This window comes from Heteronotia binoei, chromosome 21, assembly GCF_032191835.1.
Source record: "Heteronotia binoei isolate CCM8104 ecotype False Entrance Well chromosome 21, APGP_CSIRO_Hbin_v1, whole genome shotgun sequence".
In the NCBI taxonomy this organism is placed as follows: domain Eukaryota; kingdom Metazoa; phylum Chordata; class Lepidosauria; order Squamata; family Gekkonidae; genus Heteronotia; species Heteronotia binoei.
Genome location: NC_083243.1, coordinates 155,321,759 through 155,347,028, shown reverse-complemented (window position 1 = coordinate 155,347,028; position 25,270 = coordinate 155,321,759). Strand labels below are relative to the sequence as shown.

Here is a 25,270-nt window from a genome sequence, read left to right as displayed (position 1 = left end):
TCTTATCATGGACTCCTACTCAAAATGACTCAAGGTAATCCATGTGGCATTTACCTCATCTCGGGTTGCCATAGGAGCTCTCTGCAAGGTCTTTTCAACACATGGCCTGCTGGATACCCTCATCTCTGACAATGGGACGGCTTTCACGTTGGGTGAGTTTCAAGACTTTTGCACCCAAAACTTGATAAGGCATGTAAGGTCAGCCCCCTTCCACCTGGCCACCAACGGCCAAGTTGAAAGGATGGTGCAGTCAACTAAGAACTTGCTCCACCACATAATCCAAGTGGACTAGGAGGCCTGTCTTGCTGAGTGCCAAGTGCTTTCTGACCCAGCACACTATCTCCTGCACAGCCACAGGCCATAACCTGGCTGAGCTCCTAATGGGCAGGCAGTTGTCCACATTCCTGGAGTGGTCGCACTCGGACCGAGCCCTAGGCTTGCAGGAGATGCCAGAGGCAATCTGGGCGCCCTGTGGGTTCGACACAGGAAACTTGGTTTTTGCCAAGAACTTTGGGGGTGGCCCAACCTGGATCCCGGCTCAGGTTGCCTGGGTATTAGGGTTGGTGATGTACAAGGTCACCACAGAAGGCAGGTGCACCATAAGGCAGCACATCGACCGGTTACAGTCACGTGAAGCCCCTGGGGATGTGATCAAGGATTATAGCCCAAATTACCAGCCAGCCATTCCGACTTTCCCAGCAACTGAACCAGCCAAAGCAGAGGCCCCAGTGCCAGCCCTCCTGACCAAGCTGGAGGCCTCTGGGGACTCTGAACCACTGGCCGAAACTCCAGCATTGCCTGCTCCTCCATTCGCCATGCCAGAAGCAGCGACCACTTCTCTGCCCCCTCCGGTGCTCAGGCACCACAAACCTGCCTACCTGAGAGACTATGTCTACTGAGGCTTGAGAACTAGAGGGGAAGAGATGTTGTGTATACGGACCAAAGTGAAGACTTATATGGGTGTTCCTGCCGGGTTCATTGGGCTGAGTTTGGGGACTCGGGAACAATGGGCAGCAGGATCCAAATCGCCCTGTTCCAATCATGGGCCTCCGGCTGGTTTGAATGATCTAATAACGTGCTTGCACAGAAACCCTGAGTTGTATATAGTTGGCCCCGTTGGCCCAGTTAGGTAGTCTTAGAGTGCAGCCCTATACTATGCTTTACCTAATAAAGAGCTATGATCACTACCACCTCGCCTCTTCATTGCATTGAACCCAGAATATTATACTTTTCAAAAGCAGCAGCCATCAATAGAATGCATTGCAGGAATCTAATCTAGAGTAGATTATGTTGTTCCATTTTAACTATCTGCAGATACTTAAATTCATGGATCAGGCCAGTTTTCATATAAGGAAAATATTTGTACAAACTTGCCCAAGCCGAGTTTACAGAAAAATCTAAAAACTGGGGGGAAGGTAAATTCCCCTCACGAAGGAGTGTTGTCTTTGTGCATGCTAACAATATTTCTTTGTCAGAGCTGCTGTGAAGAGGAGGTTCTGTAGGCATGCAGCTAGGTCATCACTATGTTACCTGGTTTCAATGACAATGCCACTGGGCTCAGCACCATTCCCAATGTTGCCACTGCAGCCAATATGTTCCCACTGCCAACACTGCTGTCCCAGAGACCAGTGCAGCTCTCTACCAAGCCCCCAGCTGCAGCTGGAAACCCAGAAAGAAGCTAGCCCCCTCTCTTTATATGGTGGAATGTAGGGAGGTGGCCAGCCAGAATACCAAAAACTGGAGGAAGACAGAGAGAACACCAACAAAAGAGTACTGAGGATAGGGGTACAGTGAGAGAGGAGGGAGGAAAGAAAAGTGAGGCGGGGCTATTTGGTAAGGCAGAGTAGTGGGAGTGGTGGAGTAGAGTAGTGAAGGTGAGAGAAAGGGAAAGGGAGAGCAAAGGAATGTACTGCAAGGGGAGCTGGCACCAAGAAGGGTGAGAAGGGCAATAAGGAAGGGGGTGGAATGGGGAAGAGGTGAAGAAGGAAAGAGGTGGAATGGGAAGTTCCTTATGGGTCCTTGCTTGTATTTTATATTCTTAATGTTTTGTATTATTCAAGGGGTAAATTCTAAAGCTGTGCAGAATTCTTTGGGATATTCCTCATAGACAGCTCAAATTTCTCTCTAGATCAGGCCTCTGAGCAACTGGCTGGCATCTGCTTCCTTCTCTCTCTCTCTCTCTCTTGCTCCTTTCTGCTTCACAGCTTGCTTCGCAATGCTTGCTAGGTTGCACAGGATCTACAGAGCAAAGCCTCTATTTTCTCCATTGGCTGAGGCTCCACCCTTGGGGAGGAAGGAAGGGGCGGCAGAGCTTGCTTTGCCAGGCTCTTTCAATCGCACAATGTAGCTACTGAGCCAAGCCTCTCCTCCTTCTATTGGATGTGGCTCCTCCCCCTCCTGGTCCCCTGGTGAAGGAAGGAAAGAGCCAGAGCTTCCTTTGCCCCATTCCTTGGATCCCTTGGGGTAAATACAAAGAAAGCACCTTTAAGACCAACAAGTGCTAATGTTTTAAGCATGTTTTATTTTAAGGGTTTTTTAAAAAGAAATCTTTGTATTTGTCTGTGTCCTTTATAAAGTTTCTATCTTTGCTACCTAATCTTAAATGGGAACACACACGGCCCAGCCCAACATGGCTCAACCCGACAAGGTCTCATTTATGTCAGATCTGGCCCTCATAACAAATGAGTTTGACACCCCTGCTCTGGAAAGTCCTCATCATGGATAGGCATTCAGTATGGATCCTTCTTTATGCGTGAACCTTCTGGGAAGCAATAGAACAAAGTTCGAGTCCAGGGGCACCTTTAAGACTAACAAAATTCTATTCAAGGTATAAGCTTTCATGTGTATGAACACTTCTTCAGATATAATGCAATGGAAGAAAACTGTTTGAACTTATAGACAGAGGATGAACAGCAAATTAGCATATAACAATGAAGATATTTTAAGATATTCAGAAACAAAACAAAAATAACAAGTTTACAGGGTCAACTGTTGTGTGTGCACAGGAAAACTCATACTTTGAAAAAAAAAACATTGTTGGTCTTAAAGGTGTCACTGGATTCTAACTTTGTTCTATTGCTTCAGGCCAACATGGCTACCTACCCGGATCTATCTTCTGGGAAGCACCAAAAGTGAAAATTGTCTTTCTATAGCGGCATCAGTATTACGACAAAGGCCATGCCAGCAAGATTATCCAAATAGCTTCCTAAGGCTGGCACTTTTTCAGATCCACACTTGTAGAGAGAAAAATGAATGCTTTCCTATAGCTTTCTGCAAATTCTGACACTAGTCTCAGTAAACTGCAGTTAATAAGTACATTGAACTATGGGGCTGCTTCATACTGAGTCAGACCAATAATCCCAATTAGCCCAGTTCTGGCTTTTGCCAGATAGTTTTAATGGGAGGTTAGGGTTTGAACCTGTGTAAAGCAAGTGCTCTAGTACTGAGCTATGACTCTTCCCTGTCTATTTTGTATGATTTAATGTAATAAATATGATGTTTTAACTGATAATATATATTTTTCTAGATTTTGTTACTGGCGAATAACTGTAATTAAAATATATATGGCCCAGGATGCAAGGGCAACTTGGCTGCAACATCTGTCAGCTCACTGATCACCAGGATTGGTTTGGCTGATCTGACTGGCTAGGTGGGTATCACCTCCCTCCCTCACTGCTGTGGCCCTCCGAAAGCTGTGCACTTGGTGGAAGAGGACAGCCATCCAAGATAGAAAGAATGTGCCATTCTTCAATGAAGGGTATACAACAGCTGTGCTTCCCTGCTAGAACCTCAAAATGAAATGTTTATGGCCCATTGTTTGCATAACCCCTTTGCAAGTACCTTTGTTCTTTTGTGATTATCCTTGCAGTTGTATGGATAACCTTCCTGCTTTGTTTAATTATTTTAAACTCCTTTTTTTGTAGTTGTAACAGACCGATAAATGCTTCTGGCCCTAAAAGGGCTTGGAAACCCACCTTTTAGGAATTGTGAGACATCTTCCAGTTGAGGAATATTATTTTCACTGTAACCACTGTATCTCTCCAGTAGATGGAAGGCATCCAGGTGTTCTTTACAGGCATGAGTAGGATACAAACTCTTCAATGTACTGTACACTTCCTTCCTTTAGAATGATAAAGATCATGAAGGAGCATCATAATTTCCAACCAAGCTCTGCAAAGCCATGTCAACTAACTCCAATCTATTTCTTATTGTTCTATCATATGTCTTTTATTGGCACTGAATGCAGAGAGCTATAACATTCATTGGGAAATTCTTATATTTGGAAATAATTCACTGTAGGGTGAAATATGTATACCATGTACATAATAAGCATGACAGAGGACAAATGGAAGTCCATGTGATGAAATGTAGCACAATAAAGATATATAGCCCACTAGACAGATTGTTTTGTGATGGGGTCTGACTCCCATCTCCCAATACTTAGCAAGCTTCTCAACCTGCTCCAATAGTAAAAGAGCAGCAGTTCATGGTATCACTCACTAATTATCTGCATTGCTTGCACAGGATCCATTCTACAGACTCCTGCACTTCCTGAGTCTGCGCCTGTCAAAATGACCAAAGTCCAGGGGTATATAGAACCGATCCTGTGAAAGTTAGAGACATCAAAGTCACAGGGAACCTCCTCTGGATGCTCCTCTACATGCCCTCCGAGTTGTTGCTTTGAAGTTTTATGAATGTTTTGCTTGAGCAGAGACAGTCTCTCTAGGAATGTATCTGCTCATGAACTGGCATGAGCCACCACAAGCAATGTCAGAGTTCATGTAAAGTTTGTGCTGGGTGCCCTACCACAAACTTGACTTCACAAACCATGAACAGGGCAAAATTCATGATGACTTTTGCTTTGTGGTTTCATTCGTGCCCATCCCTAGCAGGGACTCTGCACTTGCAAGTCCCCTCCCCCCCTGGAAGCAAGTAAAATAGTGCTTTCTCCCCCATTCCAAGCACTGATTTTACCGTAAGCAGTATAAAAAAGCCACACATTGAATGATCTTGATTGTAATGCTATTTTCTCTTTTTATTATTTTAATGCCTGTAATTTCTTTACTTAATTCCAGTTGAAATGTGTATTATGTCCCCTGGAATTAGTGAAGGAACGCTGCAGTTACTAATTTAAGGGAATGGTTTTAAAGAAAGCCTAATCCATTCTGGAGGGAAATTCCTTCCTGAATATTAGTAAGATCCAGAGTGAAAAAACCCATGTGCTCAGAGCACTATAAATATAATCAAGAATGTACAAAAATATTGAATTTCAGCTTTGGCTCAAGAGAACTGTATGGATATAGATACACTTACCAGGTGGCAATCTCTTCTGCTGTGTATTCCACACGTGGAATCGGGTCACCTCTATGAAAATAATACAAGCAAAAAGAGCAAGGAGAGGAATACAAACAATAATGTAGGAAGTTTTAGGGACCAACTCTGTAATGTATAATTAAATTCAATCACTGTCTAGCCATACATGACACAGAGCTACAGAGCCATCAAAGGTCTATTGAACAGGACAAGGGTAAATAAATAGGGTACATAAAATTTATAACTGCAAAGCTTCTATATGAACAAAAGGCTAGGGCAGAATTAAGTACAGAATTATAAAAAATAACAGGATTGCAAGGAAAAGATTATGATTCAGATTATAGGGTTTATACAAAGAGCTGTTGCTGTGGATCACCAACTCTTAAAACACTTTTACTATCTTGAGTGTTAAAAAGTGATAGAAGGATGGGCATTTGCCCTTATGAAAAGAATGCCAGAAATAATGGAGGGGCCAAGAATAATGTTAATATTAACAAGAGGAAATTCAATAGGCTATGCTTCTTTGTAGAAGAGAAGGCATATGACCACTAGGGGGCAGTCTGAAAAAGCAGAATGTCATATTGGCCATCTCAAAAAACAGTCTATGGAAATAATAATTAAAAAACCCCAAGGGTGAGTAGGAAATCAAACCTGCTAAAGATTATCACAAATAGAAGGCTTCCTACTCTCACTCTCTACAACATAAGTTTGGTCCACCTCCAGCACTGGCTGCTTTTTAAAAGTAAGCACAGTAAGAATCATTATTTATTGTGATCTCAGATTTAATTTTTAAGCTAATCTAATACCAAAAAGCTGAATCATGCTATTGAGCATCTGGGTCCATGTTGCTGAGCATTTCCAAGATCTCAATAGGATTTAGACCTCAGTCCAAAAAGTCATACAGTGATCTTCTGGAGTATTATGAGGCTATTGTGGATAGTGAACAACCAAGACTTCTGAACAAACTGCCCACAAAACTCTGGAAAACTCTAGAAATGGCCATTCATTAAGCTCAAAGAACTGTGTCTGAAAAGGGAAGGAGGAGAAACTCCAGGTGTATGTAGGTGTGTATATTCAACCTTGACTTGTATGTGTGGTTCCTTGGATCATGTGTTATGATACTAATGTCCACCACCAGTAATCTGGTATTTACCACTGTGAACAAATATAATACGATTCATGACAATTCAAAAATTGTTAACCCTATTTCTCATATCAATGTGACCACTGATGTTGTTATAGTACATACCACTAATGTGAATGACAGAGCAACATTCATAAGAAGGTATATAGTATAAAATTACTGAATGTAAAAACCATATTATAATTTTAAAGCGCAAATGCAAACATTGCCAGATGAATTTCTGGCAAAATAAAAAAATACAAAGGTAATTAAGATTTCTTTTTCCTTCCTTCATTTTCAAGCTTTACCATAAATTTTGGATTCCTTTGATTCTGAGAGGAGGAACCAACAATTTTACAGAACTTTTATGATGTTTATTCCATTCTAGATTCTCAGATCTGCAATATCTGTTTCAACAGCATGGGCCATATGCACAGATCTACCCTATGCAAAGGGCAAAGAAGGCACCCTAAATATAGTTGAAATGGCCACCTTCAACAAGTGCTGTATTAATGTCTTGGGTACTTAGCCCTTTTCAGCTGTTACATTTGGGGCACTCCTCACTCACATGCTAGGAGAACACACTGTATATTTCCAATATTCACAATTGCCATTTTCTGTGAATAAAGCAACATATAAGTTCTCCAGCTCCAGTAAGTGCAATTACAAACCCAGATTAGTTGCAGGTATGCATTTGTGTACACCCATGTTTGAAAATGCATGTGTTGCCCTGTTCACATAAGATGGCAACTATATTCATTTTGGATAATTGCGCAAAGGTTGGTACACAAGGCAAGACAACCCAAAATGTAGTGTCTCAAAAGGGCTCTCAGATGTGTTGAATTGCCCTCTTAATGAATAATTGCAATAGCTCTATAAAATTAGCAGCCATGGAGCACTGAAAACATGAAGCAACAGAGTGAAAGGGAAGAACCAACAGGGCAAAACATGGAGAGCAGAAAGATAAGTAAGTGTATGCATGGAGTTCTCAGCAGGTGATGCTATGCAGTGCAGCAAGTCTTACTGCTTATAGTGGAAGGCAATTTCTGCTATCATTTTCCTTCGTTGCCGATATACTTGGTCAGAGAATCCCTTGGAGGAAAGAACAGAGCAAGAATGTTACTGCACATTTTTGCACTGAGCAGTTTTACCAACGGCAACGTACAATTCTTGTTATAGGTTCTTCAAGGCAGAGAAGCAAGTTTACATACAGTGCTTGATGCTCCTTTGTAAAAATGGCTCTCCCATTATTGGTACCTGGAGTTAATACGCCCTTCAACAAAATACAAGATGCTTCTGTACTTCCTTTTGAGAAGCCCAAGTTTAACTGATTCTATGAGATTTCAAGCTGGTGAGCATGTAATGTTCCTAGAAGTCTACAGACTGATCAATATTTTTTTGTAATGTAAGCAATGAAAGTTTCTTCTCAAGTCTGATGCAAAGAACAGTAATTCAAGCTATTCCACAAGGAAACTGCTAGAATGTGGCCAGAGAAGTATGCTTAGATGGAAAGGATTTGGAACAGCAGAGCTGCTGACTCACTGGGTGATCCAGATCCAGATCAGGGTCAAACTTAGTAACCAAATGGTGACATCTATCCAGCTCAGAAATTTTTCTTGGAAACCAGTGAACTATAATCCAATGAGAGAGAAAGTAAATAAGTTAAGAGCAAGAAAGAGTCTTAGTTCAAAACCACACAATGTTGTTAATACAGACTACTTTGTAACTTATGTATTCAACTTCCAGGGTAGTATCTACAATATTACACAATCCAGATTCATCAGCTACCATGTGCCTGTAACTGCAAAGCCCTCCATTCTCTACAGGTTCTAAGAAGTTCTGACAAATATTTGCTTCCCTAGATAAATGTGAACACAATATCCATACAAAGCAGCTTCGCTATCTTTCATCATCTTTTGCTCTCTGATCTGCCTTCTCTTATTTCTGCTTGGGAGATGGTGTGCACAGTGGTAAGATGAACAGTCAAGTAGTGTGGAAATTGCTGTGGAGAGAATATTTTAAGTGGATTATTTGCATTAAGAAAACTTTTAAAAATAGTAATAAAATTTAAATTTTAAAATTAATCTTTTAAAAATAGAAAACATTAAATTGAACAAAAATATTTATTGTTTATTGATGTAGGAAATTCCTAGCCAACAATGTACAGTAGGAGGCACTAAATACAGTGCATCTTACCCTTGGGGAATTTAAAAACCTATGTCTTAAAATGGGGGGAAAGGGATCTCACTTTTCCAAAAAATACCCATCTTTTCTGTCATACTATGATTCTTATTCAATACTGAAAGGCAGGATATGGCCTTGAGATATTTGCAGTTCTTGCAAAAAATGGAGATATTCTGAACATATTTATGAATATATTCCAGGGCTTTTTCTGAACAGGAACGCAGTTCTGACTGGCTTGGCATTGGGGCGTGTGGCCTATTATGCAAATGAGTTACTGCTGATTTTTTTTCTACAAAAAAGCCCTGTGCAAAACAATAGTGATGTCAGGGGGTGTTGCCTAGTATGTAAATAAGTTCCTGCTGGGCTTTTTCTACAAAAATGCCCCGAGAGGGTCTAATTTCAATGGGAAGCTACACAGTACATTTGGGTGATTTTCCCAGGTACAAACTATTCCACTGACAATATTTGGAAAGTGAACTAATCCTACAGTCAAAGTGTAATTTTGAGAGAAGATGCAAAAGCAATTTGGAAAAAAAAAAGGAAATTAAGATTCAATAAACTGATTGTTTATTTCAGTTTCTCTTGCAATTAGTTGCATGTAGATCTCATACCTTCCACCAGATTTGGACTTCCACTATGAGACTATTGCATTTTCAAAAAGAAATGAACTGTTTTGTTCCTGGGGTAATTAATTGTTATTATGGATGAATCTATGGAATTTTAAACAGACTATTTCATTCATGGATCATTTATATTGATTTTTTGTGGGATACTTAGGGATGTAACACAAGACCCCTCCCTAGGCCCATATAGTTTTGTGAATCTTATTTGTTTGTTTAGGTTCCTTTTCCAACATTTTTCCTCCTATGGTGGATATTCACTTTCTTGCTATACTACACCAATGCAGTAGTGATCCCCGTTTGGTTCTTTTAAAGGAAGACACCGGTAAAAAGCAAAAGTATGATTCCTTAAGCATTTATCTCTTTTTATGAATTTTACTTTTTGTAGAGATGAATTTTACTTTTTGTACTTTTTGTATTCTTTTGTACTTTTTGTATTCTTTCAAGTTATGAATGATTCACAACTGAGTTATGAATCAGAAACTCTGCAAATTGAGGCTTACCTTGGCTATGAGCTCACTAAGTGGTCAGGCAAGCCACTGAGCCTCCACCCCTATCTTCAATACAGGAATAGTAATACCGACCTACCTTACAAGGTTGTAAGGAATATATGTGTGCATGTGTATACACACACACTCTAAGCCTTGCAGAAGAATTTCATGTTGTTAACTTGTCTTAGTTTATTTTAACCTTCTTTTATTTTATGGTTTATTTTAACCTTCTTTTATAGCTGGACATGTGCACAGTTGCATATCAACCACTCCAAAAGCTGCATGCATACCAAAGGCATGTGCATTCTGAAACAATTTCCAAAATGACTAATTTTATTTTGGATGGGAAACACTTGGGGGAAAAAAGGCATTCTCGGTAACTGGGGATTTCTGAAATTCATATTTTTTCTAAATTTTGGAAATGTTTGGGCTGTTTTAGACAGGGCTTTTTTTTGTAGAAAAAGCCCAGCAGGAACTCATTTTGATATTAGGCCTGACACCAAGCCAGCCGGAACTGTGTTCCTGTGTGTTCCTGCTCAAACCCCCCCTGGTTTTAGAAATACTAGGAAGGGTCATGATCCTGCAGCTTCTCTTTTAAAGCCTGAAACGTCTTCCCCCTCCTTGGGTGAAGGGTGTTTAAGTCACAAACATCCAGTTCTACAGAACCCAAAAGCTTGCACTAGTTTCTATACTTTTGTTTGTGGATTTAGCTTTTTAGACTGACACAGCTATCTGCATCTTCTACAAAAAATTAGGTTTAACCCTGTGTGGCCAGACTGTTACTACTAGCAGTAGCTCTGGTCTGACTGTAGTTTTTGTCAACAGAGGAGAAGGTAGCTCATTGAGGGGTCCATGCAATGGGAATCCTTTGTTAATTGGGGGGATTGGAGGTCATTATTAGAGCGAGAGAAGTAGATTTTCTCTAGTTTTGAGAGCACTAAGGTGAGGGAGTCAACTGAGGTGACGAGGATGAAACATGGTATTTTTTTTTTCATAAAAAACAACAGAAACAAGAATGGCTTGGGATACCTTCTTCAGGAGTCTATAACATTGGGCTCCTTTGTCCGACTCACTTGAAATGTGAGTGGTCTTTTACAGAGAGAGAGGGAGGACTATTTTCCCTAAAATTTTGATGCCATTTTGTTTTTTTTAAAAAGTCACTCTAGAAATCTGAGTTTATTTTGCCATTGGAACCAATACGGCAGATACCTGATATATTTGAAAATGAAATTTTTCCCAAAATGAATTTACAAAACTATGTCAACAGTTGTGAAACTTTGTGAAAACATTATTAAGCTGCACCTTGCCAGAGGCTGAGTACATTTGAGAGAGCTCTGTGAGAGAGCGGATAACAAGTGCTGTAAGGGTGAGGTTTGGCTTTCTAAACAGCTAGGGAAGTTGCTGAGAATTCTGAGTTTGTGTGGTTGCTGCGGAACTGCTGTTTGTTTGTTTTGAGTGGACTGTAGGTGATTGTTGCTGATTGATTGGGAGTGGCTGTGTTCCTTGGGCAGACTAAGGCCCCACCCTATTTGCATTATTAAGCTGCACCTTTCCAGAGGCACGAGTTTTTGGCATGAGCTGAAGGCAGAGAGCTACAGGACTCTTGGCCTGTGGCTCTTGGCCTGGGGGCTGTGTAAGAAGCCCAGGAAGGACCAGGAACCCGGATCCCTATTTTCCTTGTGTTCTCAATAAGATAAGTAGACCCTCCAGAAGGAGAGCCACATAAACACAACAGGATTTAAAGGGGAACTGTATATTTTAAAAAGCTATCATGAATGCCAGCAGGGGGGTGGGGGCTTTCCAGTGTTTTGCACTGAGTGTCACATGTATGACTATCTGCCCACAGGGCAGAAGTCTTGGGTGTGTGCTCGATGCAAGGAGCTCCTGGTCCTAAGGGAACGAGTTTGTACCCTTGAGGCCGAGATGGCTGACCTGGAGAAGCAGAGACAGACAGTTAGGCACTCAGAGAAGACTCTCGGGGATGTATTAGATGAGCCCCACTCTGAACATGGCATCCCCATTGCTGCCAGGGAGCATGAGGGTAGAGAGGGAACAGGGCACTGTGCTGAGGATAAGGGGAATGTACCCTCAGAAGGGACCTCTTCTTCAGTTGATGAGCAGGTATCCTTTCGCACAAAGGAACCATCCCTGGGGGGGGGGGGGTCTTGGTAGTTGGTGATTCGATCCTTAGTCAAGTAGACAGCTGGGTAGCAAAACCATGTATTGACCATATGGCCACTTGCCTGCCTGGTGCGAAGGTAGCGAACATTACGCGTGTTGTAGATAGGCTGATAGACAGTACTGGGGAGGAGCCAGTAGTCGTGGTGCATGTTGGCACCAACGATGTGGGGAAATGCAGTCATGAGGTCCTGGAGGAAAAATTTAGGCTGCTAGGCGGGAGACTTAAGGCCAGGACCTCTAAGGTAGCCTTCTCAGAAGTGCTGCCTGTTCCACGTGCAGGGCTGGAGAGACAGGCACAAATTAGAAGTCTCAATGTGTGGATGAGATGATGGTGTAGGGGGGAAGGGTTTAAGTTTGTTAGGCACTGGGATGTTTTCTGGAACAAGCGGGAGCTGTACAAAACTGACGGACTCCACTTGTCTCCAGAAGGAACCAGGCTGCTGGCACTTAAAATCAAAAAGGTGGCAGAGCAGTTTTTAAACTAAATCTTGGGGGAAAGCTGACAGGAGATGAAATGTCTCTGGTTCAGGAGGACTCATCTCAAAGAGATGAAGGGTTAGCTGTTACTTTTCTACCGGTTAATGGATCAGAGTTGTCCACTGAGATGGTGATTAACTGTATGGACTGACTGCCAAAGTCTCAAGGAAGCAGAAGGAAGGTTGCAGGCCTAATTTGCCTGGAAAATTATAGATGTTTGTTTACAAATGCTAGAAGTGTTCAAAGTAAAATTGGTGAGTTGGAATGTTTAATGTTGTGGGAAAACAAAGACATTGTGGGAATTTCAGAAATTTGATGGAATGAGGAGAATCGGTGGGGCACGGTGATTCCTGGATATAAATTATATCGGAAGGATAGGGAGGGAAGGGTTGGAGGTGGGGTGGCTCTGTATGACAGAGAGGGTATACAGTCCAGTAAGACTGAGGTCAGAGAATTAGATTCCCTTCTAGAAATGCTTTGGGTCGAAATAGAGGGCCCGAAAGGAAATTTATCTATGGGAGTTTGTTATCGCCCACCAAATCAAAAGATAGAGGACAATTATAATATGATGCAAGGATTAAATATAGTGGCTAGACACAAAAAATGTGTCATAATAGGTGATTTTAACTACCCACAGATGGAAGCTGTAAAAGGTAAGAAGGACTCCTTTAAGCGGTGGAAAGCTAGTCCAAATGAGATTAATAAAAAAGAACACAGGCTGTGACAAATCAAATGCAAGATTGTGATCAGGCAGGCAAAAAGGGACTATGAGGAGCATATTGCAAAAAAACATAAAGACCAACAATAAAAATTTCTTCAAATATATTAGAAGCAGGAAACCAGCCAGGGAGGCAGTGGGGCCCTTGGAAGACCAAAGGGTAAAAGGATTACTGAAGGAGGATAGGGAAATGACTGAGAAGCTGAATGCATTTCTTTGCCTCCATCTTCACTGTGGAAGATGAGAAGTGTTTGCCCACTCCGGAACCGCTGATTTTGGAAGGGGTGTTGAAAGACCTGAATCAGATTGAGGTGACAAGAGAGGAGGTCCTACAATTGATAGACGAATTAAAAACTAATAAGTCACTAGGTCCAGATGGCATACATTCAGGAGTTCTGAAAGAACTCAAAGGTGAACTTGTGGATCTCCTGACAAAAATATGTAATTTTTCATTGAAATCTGCCCTTGTTCCTGAGGACTGGAAGGTATCAAATGTCACCCCCATCTTTAAAAAGGGTTCCAGAGGAGATCTGGGAAATTACAGGCCAGTCAGTCTGACTTCAATACCGGGAAAGTTGGTAGAAAGCATTATCAAGGACAGAATGAGTAGGCACGTTGATGAACACAAGTTATTGAACTCAGCATGAGTTCTGTAAAAGAAGATCTTGCCTCACTAACCTGTTACAGTTCTTTGAGGGGGTGAACAAACATGTGGACAAAGGGGACCCAATAAATGTTGTTTACCTTGACTTCCAAAAAGCTTTTGATAACATTTCTCGTAAGTAAGCTCGAGAGTCATGGAGTAAAAGGACAAGTCCTCTTGTGGATCAAAAACTGGCTAATTAATAGGAAACAGAGAGTGAGTATAAATGGGCAATCTTCGCAGTGGAAGATGGTAAGCAGTGGGGTGCCTCAGGGCTCAGTACTGGGTCCCATGCTCTTTAACTTGTTCATTAATGATTTGGGGTTGGGAGTAAGCGGTGAAGTGGCCAAGTTTGCAGATGACACTAAACAGTTCAGGGTGGTGAGAACCAGAGAGGATTGTGAGGCACTCCAAAGGGATCTGTTGAGGCTGGGTGAGTGGACGTCAATGTGGCAGATGAGGTTCAATGTGGCCAAGTGCAAAGTAATGCACATTGGGGCCAAAAATCCCAGCTACAAATACAAGTTGATGGGGTGTGAACTGGCAGAGACTGACCAAGAGAGAGATCTTGGGGTTGTGGTAGATAACTCTCTGAAAATGTCAAGACAGTGTGCGATTGCAATAAAAAAGGCCAACACCATGCTGGGAATCACTGGGAAGGGAATTGAAAACAAATCAACCAGTATCATAATGCCCCTGTATAAATCGATGATGTGGTCTCATTTGGAATACTGTGTACAATTGTGGTCGCCGCACCTCAAAAAGAATATTATAGCATTGGGAAAAGTGCAGAAAAGGGCAACTAGAATGATTAAAGGTTTGGAACACCTTCCCTATGAAGAAAGTTTAAAACGCTTGGGGCTCTTTAACTTGGAGAAACGTTGACAGCCGGGTGACAGAGGTTTAATAGATTATGCATGGGAAGGAGAAAGTAGAGAAAGAAGTACTTTTCTCCCTTTCTCACAATACAAGAACTCGTGGGCATTCAATGAAATTGCTGAGCAGTTAGAACGGATAAAAGGAAGTACTTCTTCACCCAAAGGGTGATTAACATGTGGAAGCACTGCCACAGGAAGTGATGGCGGCTACAAGCATAGCCAGCTTCAAGAGGGGATTGGATAAAAATATGGAGCAGATGTCCATCAGTGGCTATTAGCCACAGCATATTATTGGAACTGTCTGGGGCAGCTCTGTATTCTTGGTGCTTGGGGGGGGGGGAGGGGTAGCAAAGTGGAAGGGCTTCTAGCCCCACTTGTGAACCTCCTGATGGCCCTTGGGGGTTTTTTGGCCACTGTGTGACACAGAGTGTTGAACTGGATGGGCCACTGGCCTGATCCAACATGGCTTCTCTTATGTTCTTATGTTCATAATCATGATTCCTTTTCTGAAATTACAAAATAAAATGAAAGTGATTTTTGAAATGCACACTCCTAAGGCACACCACTTTTCTCTAACACCAGTCTGAAAAGGCCAGGATTGGAGCTTTTAGTGTGACATTTTTCCTGTATGGAGATTATCTCCATGTAGAAAAAAAAAATCAAGTGTGAAACACTTCTCAGTTTGTTTCTGCAACTGAGTGACAACTTCCTTACACTTGTCTTCTTTTGTGCTCCTTACATCTTCTGAAATCCTTTTCAGAGAACTGAGGAGTGTGCTCAGGTCAGAGCTGCGGAGCTCACAACGCACAAAGTATTCCAGATCTGTGGCTCCTTCACGGAGTTTCTTGCTGGGCCTTGTTTCGAGATGATGAATCTTGGCTTCAAATGTCTTTGGACAGAAAAAAATGAGAAAGGGATAATTTAAAATTCAGTTTACAAGACTTGAGCAAGGCTGTTAACAGCAGATATTTTGGAGAACATTAATGCACAGGGTCACCATAAATCTGAAGTGACTTGACAGCACAACACACACAGAGACTTCCCATTCTTCCTCCAACCATTGTAGAGAGACAGAAAGCTATGGATACCAGAGGATGCCAGAGGGAAGTCTAAGTAGGAGCAACAGAGCCAGATCTCCCACACAAAGAGATGTTGTTCCAGAAAGCTGCTGTCTAGCAATTACTGAATTGCCAGAAACACTTTGTTAACTGTGAATTGCCTCTTTTTTTCTTGGAGTGACATCACATGGATGCTGTACAGCCCTCTACACAACCAAAATCACAAAAGTTTCAGCAGCGGCCCAAATTGTGATATTATAATTTTTCACTTCAAGGGAAGTGGTATGGAAATATTTCCTGGCAGTAAATGTGAGAGGCATCATGTAGTGGTTGGGAGTCTAAAGGTTGATACGTTTTTGTTTATCACATTTTAAATCTGCTCCTCCCTCCCCAAATGAGCTTCCAATGCAACACATAGAAAGCCCTGAGCTGTCTGGGGCCTACATATCTGCAGAACCACCTCTCCCAATATGTCCCACAAAAAGCTCTGCTTCAGGATCTGCTTCAGTTCTGCAGGGCCTTTAAAATGGAGACGTTCAGCTGGGCCTTTGGTTGAGGCAATGAGTATCTCGCTATACTGGCCTCCCCTGCTCCACCCCTTGACCTGATATGTTCAGGGTTTGTCAGGAGTGATTGCCCCTGCCCATTGGTCAGTTTGGGGTTCATTTGCACAGATCCTCAAGAGCACTACTTGCCTATGTTTATGGGCCATCTTGGGTTTGGTTTTCTGTACAATTGATCAAAAGTTTTGTTTTTACTGTTTTATCTGTGTTTTAAATGTGAGCTGCCATGAGCCCTGTGTGGAGGGTAAAAAGTAAACAATGAATAGAAAGTACATTTGGACTGAGCATTACCCAAGCAGAGATCTGGATATACCCTGATCCCAATTTGTGAGGTCACGGGAGAGGGGTAAGAGGCAAGGCAGCCTTTTGCTGGTAAAGAGGGGCGAGGCCAGACCAAGCACAGGAAGCAGAGGCCTGCCCTAACTTGATGTGGGCCCTATAGGATGTCTTTGGAGTGGCTCAGATGGCAGGGGGATGCCACCAGCTACTTAGGACACAGCACCGCCTCTTTCTGCCCTAGGCTTCCCAACCCTCCTGCCCTGGCGGGGGACCCCAGGACTTCCACCCTCTTCCCCCGCTTCCCCAAAAAACAGAAGCGGGGGAGGGGGGGAAACGGCACCAAGGAGTTCACTGTAAATGCTCCTCCTCCTTGACTCACTCGGCGTCCTCCTGCTGCTGCTGGCGGCGTTGGGGGCTGCCGGGGAGGATGCTGGGGGTGAACAGCATCAACAGTGGGGGTTGGGGGGGCCGCCTGTGCTCACGCTCCATGTGCTCCTCATCGGTGTGCTACGGGCGCAACGGGCGGGGCGTGGAGACCTTCTGCTATGGCTGGCCGCAGCGCTCGCGCACCCTCAAGCCCGTCCTCTACACCGACTGCGTGGTCAGCCGCCTCCAGCAGCACAGCCGCCACCGCCCCCCCCAAGCCCCAGCAACCCCAGGTGAGTGAGCGCCCTGCCCTGTCCTGCCCCGCCGCGGCACAGGAGGGAGGGAGGCCGGGGGGATGGAGCTGCCGAGGCCCGGTAAGTTGCCCTTGCCGCCCTCCCTTCTCTGCTGCCTTCGCGGCTTCCCCGGGACGGGGCAGGCGGCTTCTGCGGCCCCACACCCTCCCCGGAGGCCCAGTTGCCCAGCGGTGTTTCCTGCAGAAACTGCCGGAAGAGCAGGGCCACCTCTTCTCAGCTTCATTTTAGCTACTCCTCCGAGATGGGCTCCAGGTTGACTCAGCCTTTCATCCTTCTGAGGTCGGTAAAATGAGTACCCAGCTTGCTGGGGGGAAAATGTAGATCACTGGGGAAGGCAATGGCAAACCACCCATAAAAAGTCTGCCATGAAAACATCGAAGCAATGTCACCCCAGAGTCGAAAATGGTGCTTGCACATGGGACTACCTTTGCCTTTAACCACTGGGTGATGGGTTCCAGCACTACCGATGGGTACAGGCGGCTAATGGAAACAGTTTTGGGATTCACAGTTAGGGATAGCTAGATAATAGAGGTTAGTCAGATAGATGGAAGAGGGGGTAGTTGGGTAAGTAGTTAGTTAGACTGGGATAGATAGGTATTTAAACAGAGTAGGCAGATGGAGGGAAAGGATGTATGATTATAACATTAATAGTAGCATTAATAAGATGCGGAGACAAATGCCTCCCCACAAAGAATGACAGCTCAACCACAGAGCACCTGCTAGTCGTGGGGTGCATAGTTCAAGCACTGAGCATGCTGATGTGGCTAGATGAGGTGTGGGGGTGGAGCTCACACTCACTAAAGTCACTAAAGCCAGTGGGGCAGTAATGGTTAAGGGCATGGACTGTTATCTGGGAGAAATGGCCTGGATTCCCCACTCCTCCATGTACAGCTGCTGGAATGGCCTTGGGTCAGCCATAGCTTTCCCAGAGAGTGGTCCTTGAAAGGACAGCTTCTGTGAGTGCTCTTTTAGGCTCACCTACCTCACAGGGTGTCTGTTGTGGGGGAGGAAGATAAAGGAGATTGCGAGCCTCTTGAGATCTCAAAATTAATGGCTGTAGGTCAACTGCTTGGGGAGTAGGAGAGGAGCAAGAGGAGGGGAGGGGAGGCATCTGATCACCTCAGCAATACACAAAGTTATATAAAAAAAGCACTTCATGTAAGGTGAAGTCAGGGGATTTTGGTGCATGGCAAATCATTGTCAGTGGGGTTGGCCCAGGAATTAAGGAGATGTGGGATTCCTTCACATCAGGCCAGTGGTCCTATCACCACCAGCAGCCGCACTGGTTTCATGGGAATTTCAGCTAGGGTCATTGACTGTGGCATTAGGTACATGCAATCATACACATCATATGGGGCTTTCATTTTCCTTCACTGGCTCAGCAGAAAGCATATGGGGTATGCCTCGCCATGCTGCACCACTTACACAGGGTATGGCCGAGTGTCCACCTTCCTTACCACATCTGTCTTATACAAGCACCAGCCAAGCCATCACTTCGATTAAGAAGCACTTAGATTGGGACATTCCACTATTATGGCATGCTGACTGGGTGGACAGCATGAAGATAATAGTTGGGTGTATTAGGGAGTGTGGCAGCAGTTCAACGGGGGACAGTGGCTGAACCAAGATGTCCAGATATTGGCAGCTGGCCATCAGCCAAGTATTGATAGCAGCATCAAAGATACTGCATTTCACCTTCAGGAGGCAAAGTTACATAGCCCGCCAACTGTGGCCAACCTTTTACCTTGCCACAGTTCCCAGGGTGTTCCACTGGATTCATGGCCAGGGCTGGAAACCTGGGTCATTCAGCACATGGAATACCAAAGGGAGCAATGCCTGGCTCCTAGAACCATGGCTGGCCTCCCTGAGCCCTGTCGGACAGCGGGACATCCGGAGGGCCCCGCGCAAGTGCGATTGGCCTCCTTGAGCCCCCCCAGACAGCAGGATGTTGGGAGGCCCCTGCGCAAGCACAGCTGGCCTCCCTGAACCCCGCTAGACAGCAGGACATCCAGAGGCCTCCGTGCAACTGTTGTTGGCCTCCCTGAACCCTGTCAGACAGCGAGACATCAGGAGCCCCCTGCACTACCATGGCTGGCCTCCCTAAGCCCTGCCCGACACCCAGACGTCTGGAGGTCCCACACAAGCACGGCTGGCTTCCCTGAACCCTGCACCAACACCCGGACATCCAGAGGCCCCGCACAAGCCTGACTGGCCTCCCTAAGTCCTGCCCAACAGCGGGGGAAGCCAGCCAGGATGACCGAACCGGAACGCTGCCCGGGCCAGCTGAAACAGTGTTCTGGTGCGTTCCGGCTCAAAAAAAGCCCCTGATAATATATATATATATATTTATATTTAAATAATAATAATAATGTCCATGGTTTGTTCATGTATGTGCATGTAGTATAAGTTGACCCTCCATCTCCTTTCTTCTTCTAAGCATTGAACCTGAATTCCCACCTACATCAGGTCTCTATTAGTTTCTATGCTGAGAACTGTTTATACTCTATTTTTGAAAACCCAACGTTTGTACAAAGAAGAGTAGCGTTGTGTTAAAAACAAACTGTGAGAAACAGCGCAACGTACACAGATGTGCTTACTTAGTTCAATTCATATATGCATTTTTGTTAGCATTTGGAATACTTTCTGGCAAAGAACAGGGTTATGGCAGGATGGGAGGTGTGAGTAAATACAGCATGTCCACTTTTATGTTTTTTCCTACTTGTCACACAGTGGGCATCGATATGAATGTCACAGATGCCTCATTTCACCTCCCTGAGGGGATGCATTCAGTACAATTTACTGAGGAGCTCTGTAACACTACATTTTTTGAGGCTAGGTATGGGCTGTGCATGAGTTTGGACTTGAGGGCAACCAGAATGGCAGCACTGTGAAACATGACCTTCAGTGGTTAACATGACCTTCAGTTCCAGGAATGTGGTGTGAACTAGAGTGCACTGGCAGGCACAACTTTGCACCCTGGCCTGACTAAAAGCCTCATCTGGATGCAGGAGGCAACACAGCCAGGCTGCTTGGGTTGCTGCTTGTTAACAATGCCTATGTGTTCCAGGGAGGCAGTGCTGTGGGGTTGCAGGCACAGACTTGTGCACCAGCAGCCATCTTTAACACAGCCAGAGACTCTTCACCAGATCTATTCAGTTTAGAGTGGCAGCACACAGGCTGGCATGGAGCATGGTAGGCTGAACCTGAGTGGCCTATGGATGAAGTTAGGCATTTGGGCGGCTGATTGTTTACAATGTCTATTCAATTCCAAAGATGCAGCATAAGGAACGTGGAGTTGCGGGCACACTCTTGTGCACAGACTGCTGGCAATTTAGTCTATTTGCAATGTCTATTCAGTTCCAGGGAGGCAGCACAAGGAGCATGGAGTTGCATGCACACACTTGTGCACAGACTGCTGACAATTTAGCTTTTTTGCAATGTCTATTCAATTCCGGGGAGGCATTGTACAGAGTGGTGACACATTGCACAGGCCACAGACTATTAACTATGCTTTATTCAGTCCCAAGGAGACAACATGGGTGGGCGATGACACAAAGACTTATGGGTTCATATGCACAGCATTATGCACACGATGGACCTCCACTGCCTTATATAAGTAGGTTGCGTGACCTCAGCCAGGTGGTGCCAGGCAGGATTCAGCATGATGGAGGATGGCGTGAACCCTTCAAATGTAGGGCCATGAAGATGTCACTGAGGTGACCAGATGTACATTGATCTGCAACTGGCTTTAGATGTGTAACAGTGAATTATTCCATTTCAGAGGAACAGCTGATACCTAACATCAATTCATTCATTTCCAGGGGGCTGGCAGGAGTCCATTTGGATCTGTGGGCACAACATGGCAAGGGCCCTGTGGGATCTTTCCACTTTCCACAGGGCCTGTAAGACCAAATTGTTCCGACAGGCCTTTGATAGCTAACCGGGAGAGAACGGCCACCCGACATCATATAGAGTACTAGGTGATCACCGTCAGAAAAGAAGAACTCGCTTATATTGTAGTGATACAGCACCACTAAATGGTTTTAAAATCTTAAATTGTAATTATGTTTTATTGGTTTTAACTTGTGAATATGAATGTTGTCAGCCGCCCTGTGAGGGCGGGATAGAAATTTAAAGTAATAAATAAATAAATAAATAAATAAATAAATAGTGCTGTACACTGGTCAAGCATCTATGCAGACTTAGTTGGGAGTCAATTGACATAGGGAGGCATGAGATGGGATGTCCCTGGTTCTGCCATTTAATGTTGACTCAGAGGTTTGCAAGACTTATTTTAGGGGGCATTGGGTTCCTGCTGTGTATTGTTGCTCCATCAGCTTAAGGGGTCAAGGACAGTCAGCCTGGATTGGCAGATACAGCATTGTCTGACTTCCAGTAGGCCATATCTGGTTCTGGCCATGTTATTTTGACTCTTTACCATTGACTTCTTTACTGTTAACTCCTTTAGTTTCAGGGGGAATGGCACCAGTCAGTCTGAATTTGCAAATACAAGTCTGGCTAGGGATGGGACGCTGGCCTGCAGGACAAAGTGGGAGTCACTTGGTGAAGTGAGTGAGAGGTGAAGTGGAGGGACCTCTCCCTCAGTCTGTGGTCTCATTTGGTCACCCATGGTCCCCCTCCCCAACATGCTGTTGATGCAACTTGGTGAGAAATACTTGAGGCTCACTCTGGCAGAGGGCTGGTACACAAGCACGTTGAAAACATTGGGGGAGATACTTCTGGCGGTGATGATCTTCTAGTTTGAACGGGCTGCAGCACCAAAGTTGGCAAGGGGCACGCCCTGTGGATAAGATGGAACTGGCATTGGGGGAGATACTTCTGGCCGTTATGATCTTCTGGTTGAACCGGCTGCAGTGCTAAAGTTGGCAAGGAGCACACCCTGTGGATAAGATGGAATTGACATTGGAGGAGATATTTCTGGCGGTGTTGACCCTCTGGTTTGAACTGGCTGCAGCGCCAAAGTTGGCAAGGGGCACGTCCTGTGGATAAGATGGAATTGGCAAAGTGGAAGCCAACCAAGAGGTTGCAGAGGACCATGGATGCTATTGGAGGGTTGCTGGATTCAGCACTACGACATTTCAACATGGCTAAAGGTCCTGCTTTATTCTGAGATAGTTCATTTGTTATATGGATATCTGGCTACACAGAATTGAGGATTCCCTATGCCCTTGGCTACAGCTGTAGGAGCATTGGCAGGAGCCGGCTGAGGCTCAGCTCTTGTGGGGGTATCAGCATGGGGCTGGATCCATTCTCTGGAAAATTGACCTGAATGCCCACTTCCAGAGTATGGGGATCCTCTTAAGGGATCTTGGCATGAGGGGCGACTGAGGTGCCCAGCCCGGGGGCATGTAAACCGAGGGATTACCCTCACGCTCAGGTGGCAGGGGAGACCACCCCTGGACTTCCGCCCTAGTGGAATCCCTAACTTGCCATCCCAGGGTGACCAGCAGAGCATCGACTGGCAGGCGAGTCAGTCGATGAGTGGGATCCTTACCCCATGCTGTGCCAAGGCTTACTACAGCTGTAACCAATAAAAGTGGTGGCCAATTTTATTCCACTTTTTCTGAAAATGCGGTTGTGTGTTATTTCAGTTGAAACTGTAAACTAAACTAGAATGTGTTAGTAGGGAGGAATTTTGCCTGGGGTGCCTGCCTTGGCCCCTCCCCTTGACGCTGGAGCCACAAACAGCTATTATCTAGTTCAGTTGTTTCCAACAATGTGGACAGATTTTCTACCTAGTTTTACTGTCTCAATACTATGTTCTGGCCAAGGTGCTGAATATGAAACAGCAAGCCAAATGCTACCCATTTCATTTCTACCAGTTGTCTTTGTACCTCAGACACCACTAGGAACTCCAGGTGGGGCTGATTTGCAGAGGAGAATTGTTGTAATGCAGGAGAAGTGCTAAATTTCCTCACCCACATTCCACTTTCTCTAGTAAATGCCTCCCAGACAACCCAAACCAGACCTCACTTGTGGGAGTATGGTGGAAACTGAACAGTAAGAAGAGGGCAGGCAAGGGAAAGATTAAGGACTCTTTTTCTCACACAATGATTCTCCTCTAAAACCTGCAGGCCTCAGATTCAGTAGGAGTTCACAGGAGCACAGCTCCTGAACCTTTCTGAGAGTTCCACCTCCTTGTCCATTGAATAGTATGTGCAGCTGCATAACAATCCCTGGATGAGCTCCACCACCTATTTTTCTACAAAATGGCCTCTGAAAAGCTATCTCAGGTTTTGCACCACTGAAGACAAGTTCACACTGCTGGGATCCTCTACCACTTGTGTACTTCAGATACAAGACCACATGGAGGAAAAATTGCATGTGAACTGTACTGTGTCCATGTGGAGCTGTAATTGAAATTTCTGTAATTGCAGATGCTGGAAAGAACAACCATCACCCTGGAAATGTCTGCCAGCTTCCAAGCTTACAGTCCATGTCACACTAGTCTTTCTCAGTTTGGCTGTGTGATAGTGTAAACTGCCCACAATTGAGTCATGTACTTGAAGGCTAACTGACACATTATGAAGTCCTCAGGTCATGTCCAGGACTGCCACAGGTACTGTAACCACAACTTGGAGAAGATGTATTGCTATGCCTAAGTCTCCAGATAGGTTTTCTCATTAACCCTGGTTGGCCTTCATGTGCAAGTGATTCCTCAGCTTCACCATACCTATCTCTTTGGTAGATTACTATTATTGAAAGCAAACTCATCTTAAGGTTTAGCTTGACTTTACTGTTCTCTGCAATCTGTATCCTTATGTACCAGATATTGGGGCTTCCATAGAGTTCACATTTTATCATTGCCTAATTCTTTCTGGGGGGGGGGGAGGTTTGTTGACTCTTGTGCAAAATTTCTCATAACATTCCAAGTCTTTTCTTGATATACTGAAAACTGATGCTTAATTTCCATTTCTAGAGGAGTTAAAGTAGTTTCTCTTGAGCAATTCATTACGGAAAAGGCTGCAAAAATAGATAGACAAAAGGGAACAAACACAATGGCACCAACAAATTCAATTTAGCCCTATGTTTTCTAATGCATCTATAACACTGCCCCCTACAACAATCAATACCTTAGCATTAATCTGACAGATCTGATTGCATTACCTTTTCTTCAGCTGTATATAATGTAAAACAGCCAAGTGAAGCCAGCCTCCCCACAGCCTATTTCATCATGAGGCAAATGTCATTACACCAGTCTTTTTTCATATCTTGTTCCTGCAGTGCCGGAGGGGCCGTGGAAATGAATCTCTCCTGGTGGAAGTCTGACATGTTTGGATATTTGTTTTTCTTTAGCTCTTGTCATGGTAAACCAAGAGAGTATTCCATTTGTAGAAATCTCCGCTGAATTATATGGATGCCATTTGGAAGAGAAGTGACTCTTGGTTCTCATGCAACATCACCAAATAATTTCTCTTCTGGATGAAATTTATTACTACTATTAAAGAAGCTGGAAAAATAAGTGTTACCCACTTCTGTTGTTGAGGCATATGTTGGAAAATATCCAGAATCTTTTGATGTGAGTAATAATTTTGATGTGAGTAATAATCTGCTTTCAGCAAATGGAACTCCTGAGGGGTTTCAAAGGAGTTTCTTTTGCAGTAATTGGAAGAAGAGCAACTGATTCTCTCCTCCTCTAGATTACCTCCTTTATTAGTTTAAAGGTATTTCTGATCCAGTGATTTTTTTTTAAAAAGGAAGGAACCCAGGGGACTGTTGATCTAATTTTGTACCCATTTCGTTAAAATTATGTATCCACTTTAATATGACTCTCATAATTATTTGTGGACCATTACAACTGAGGACATTCAGTAATTCAGATACAGCTGGTAATATTTATTTATTTATATTATTTATAAATTTAATATCTAAATCACCTTCCCTTGAGTACACAGGGCTCACGGCAGTGAACAACAAACAGTGAAAACATTCATAATTAGTAAAACAATTTAAACAAATAGATAAAACAATCTCAGATGGTACAACATTCCAATTGTATCACTGCCTTGTGGGGAAGTAGAAAAGAATCAGGAAAATGGGG

The 25,270-nt window shown here is 44.0% G+C and overlaps 1 protein-coding gene across 1 annotated transcript in view; it reads right to left on the bottom strand.

Moving 5' to 3' along the window:
• TH (tyrosine hydroxylase) overlaps nucleotides 1–25,270 on the bottom strand; it is a 56,674-nt gene that overhangs the window by 18,094 nt on the left and 13,310 nt on the right. The window contains exons 3-7 of the mRNA XM_060262740.1: nucleotides 15,343–15,517; nucleotides 7,979–8,067; nucleotides 7,461–7,528; nucleotides 5,314–5,364; nucleotides 3,975–4,120 (exon numbers count right to left, since the gene is read on the bottom strand). Coding sequence (XP_060118723.1) covers nucleotides 3,975–4,120; nucleotides 5,314–5,364; nucleotides 7,461–7,528; nucleotides 7,979–8,067; nucleotides 15,343–15,517 — 529 coding nt within the window. The remainder of the gene's footprint in view (nucleotides 1–3,974; nucleotides 4,121–5,313; nucleotides 5,365–7,460; nucleotides 7,529–7,978; nucleotides 8,068–15,342; nucleotides 15,518–25,270) is intronic.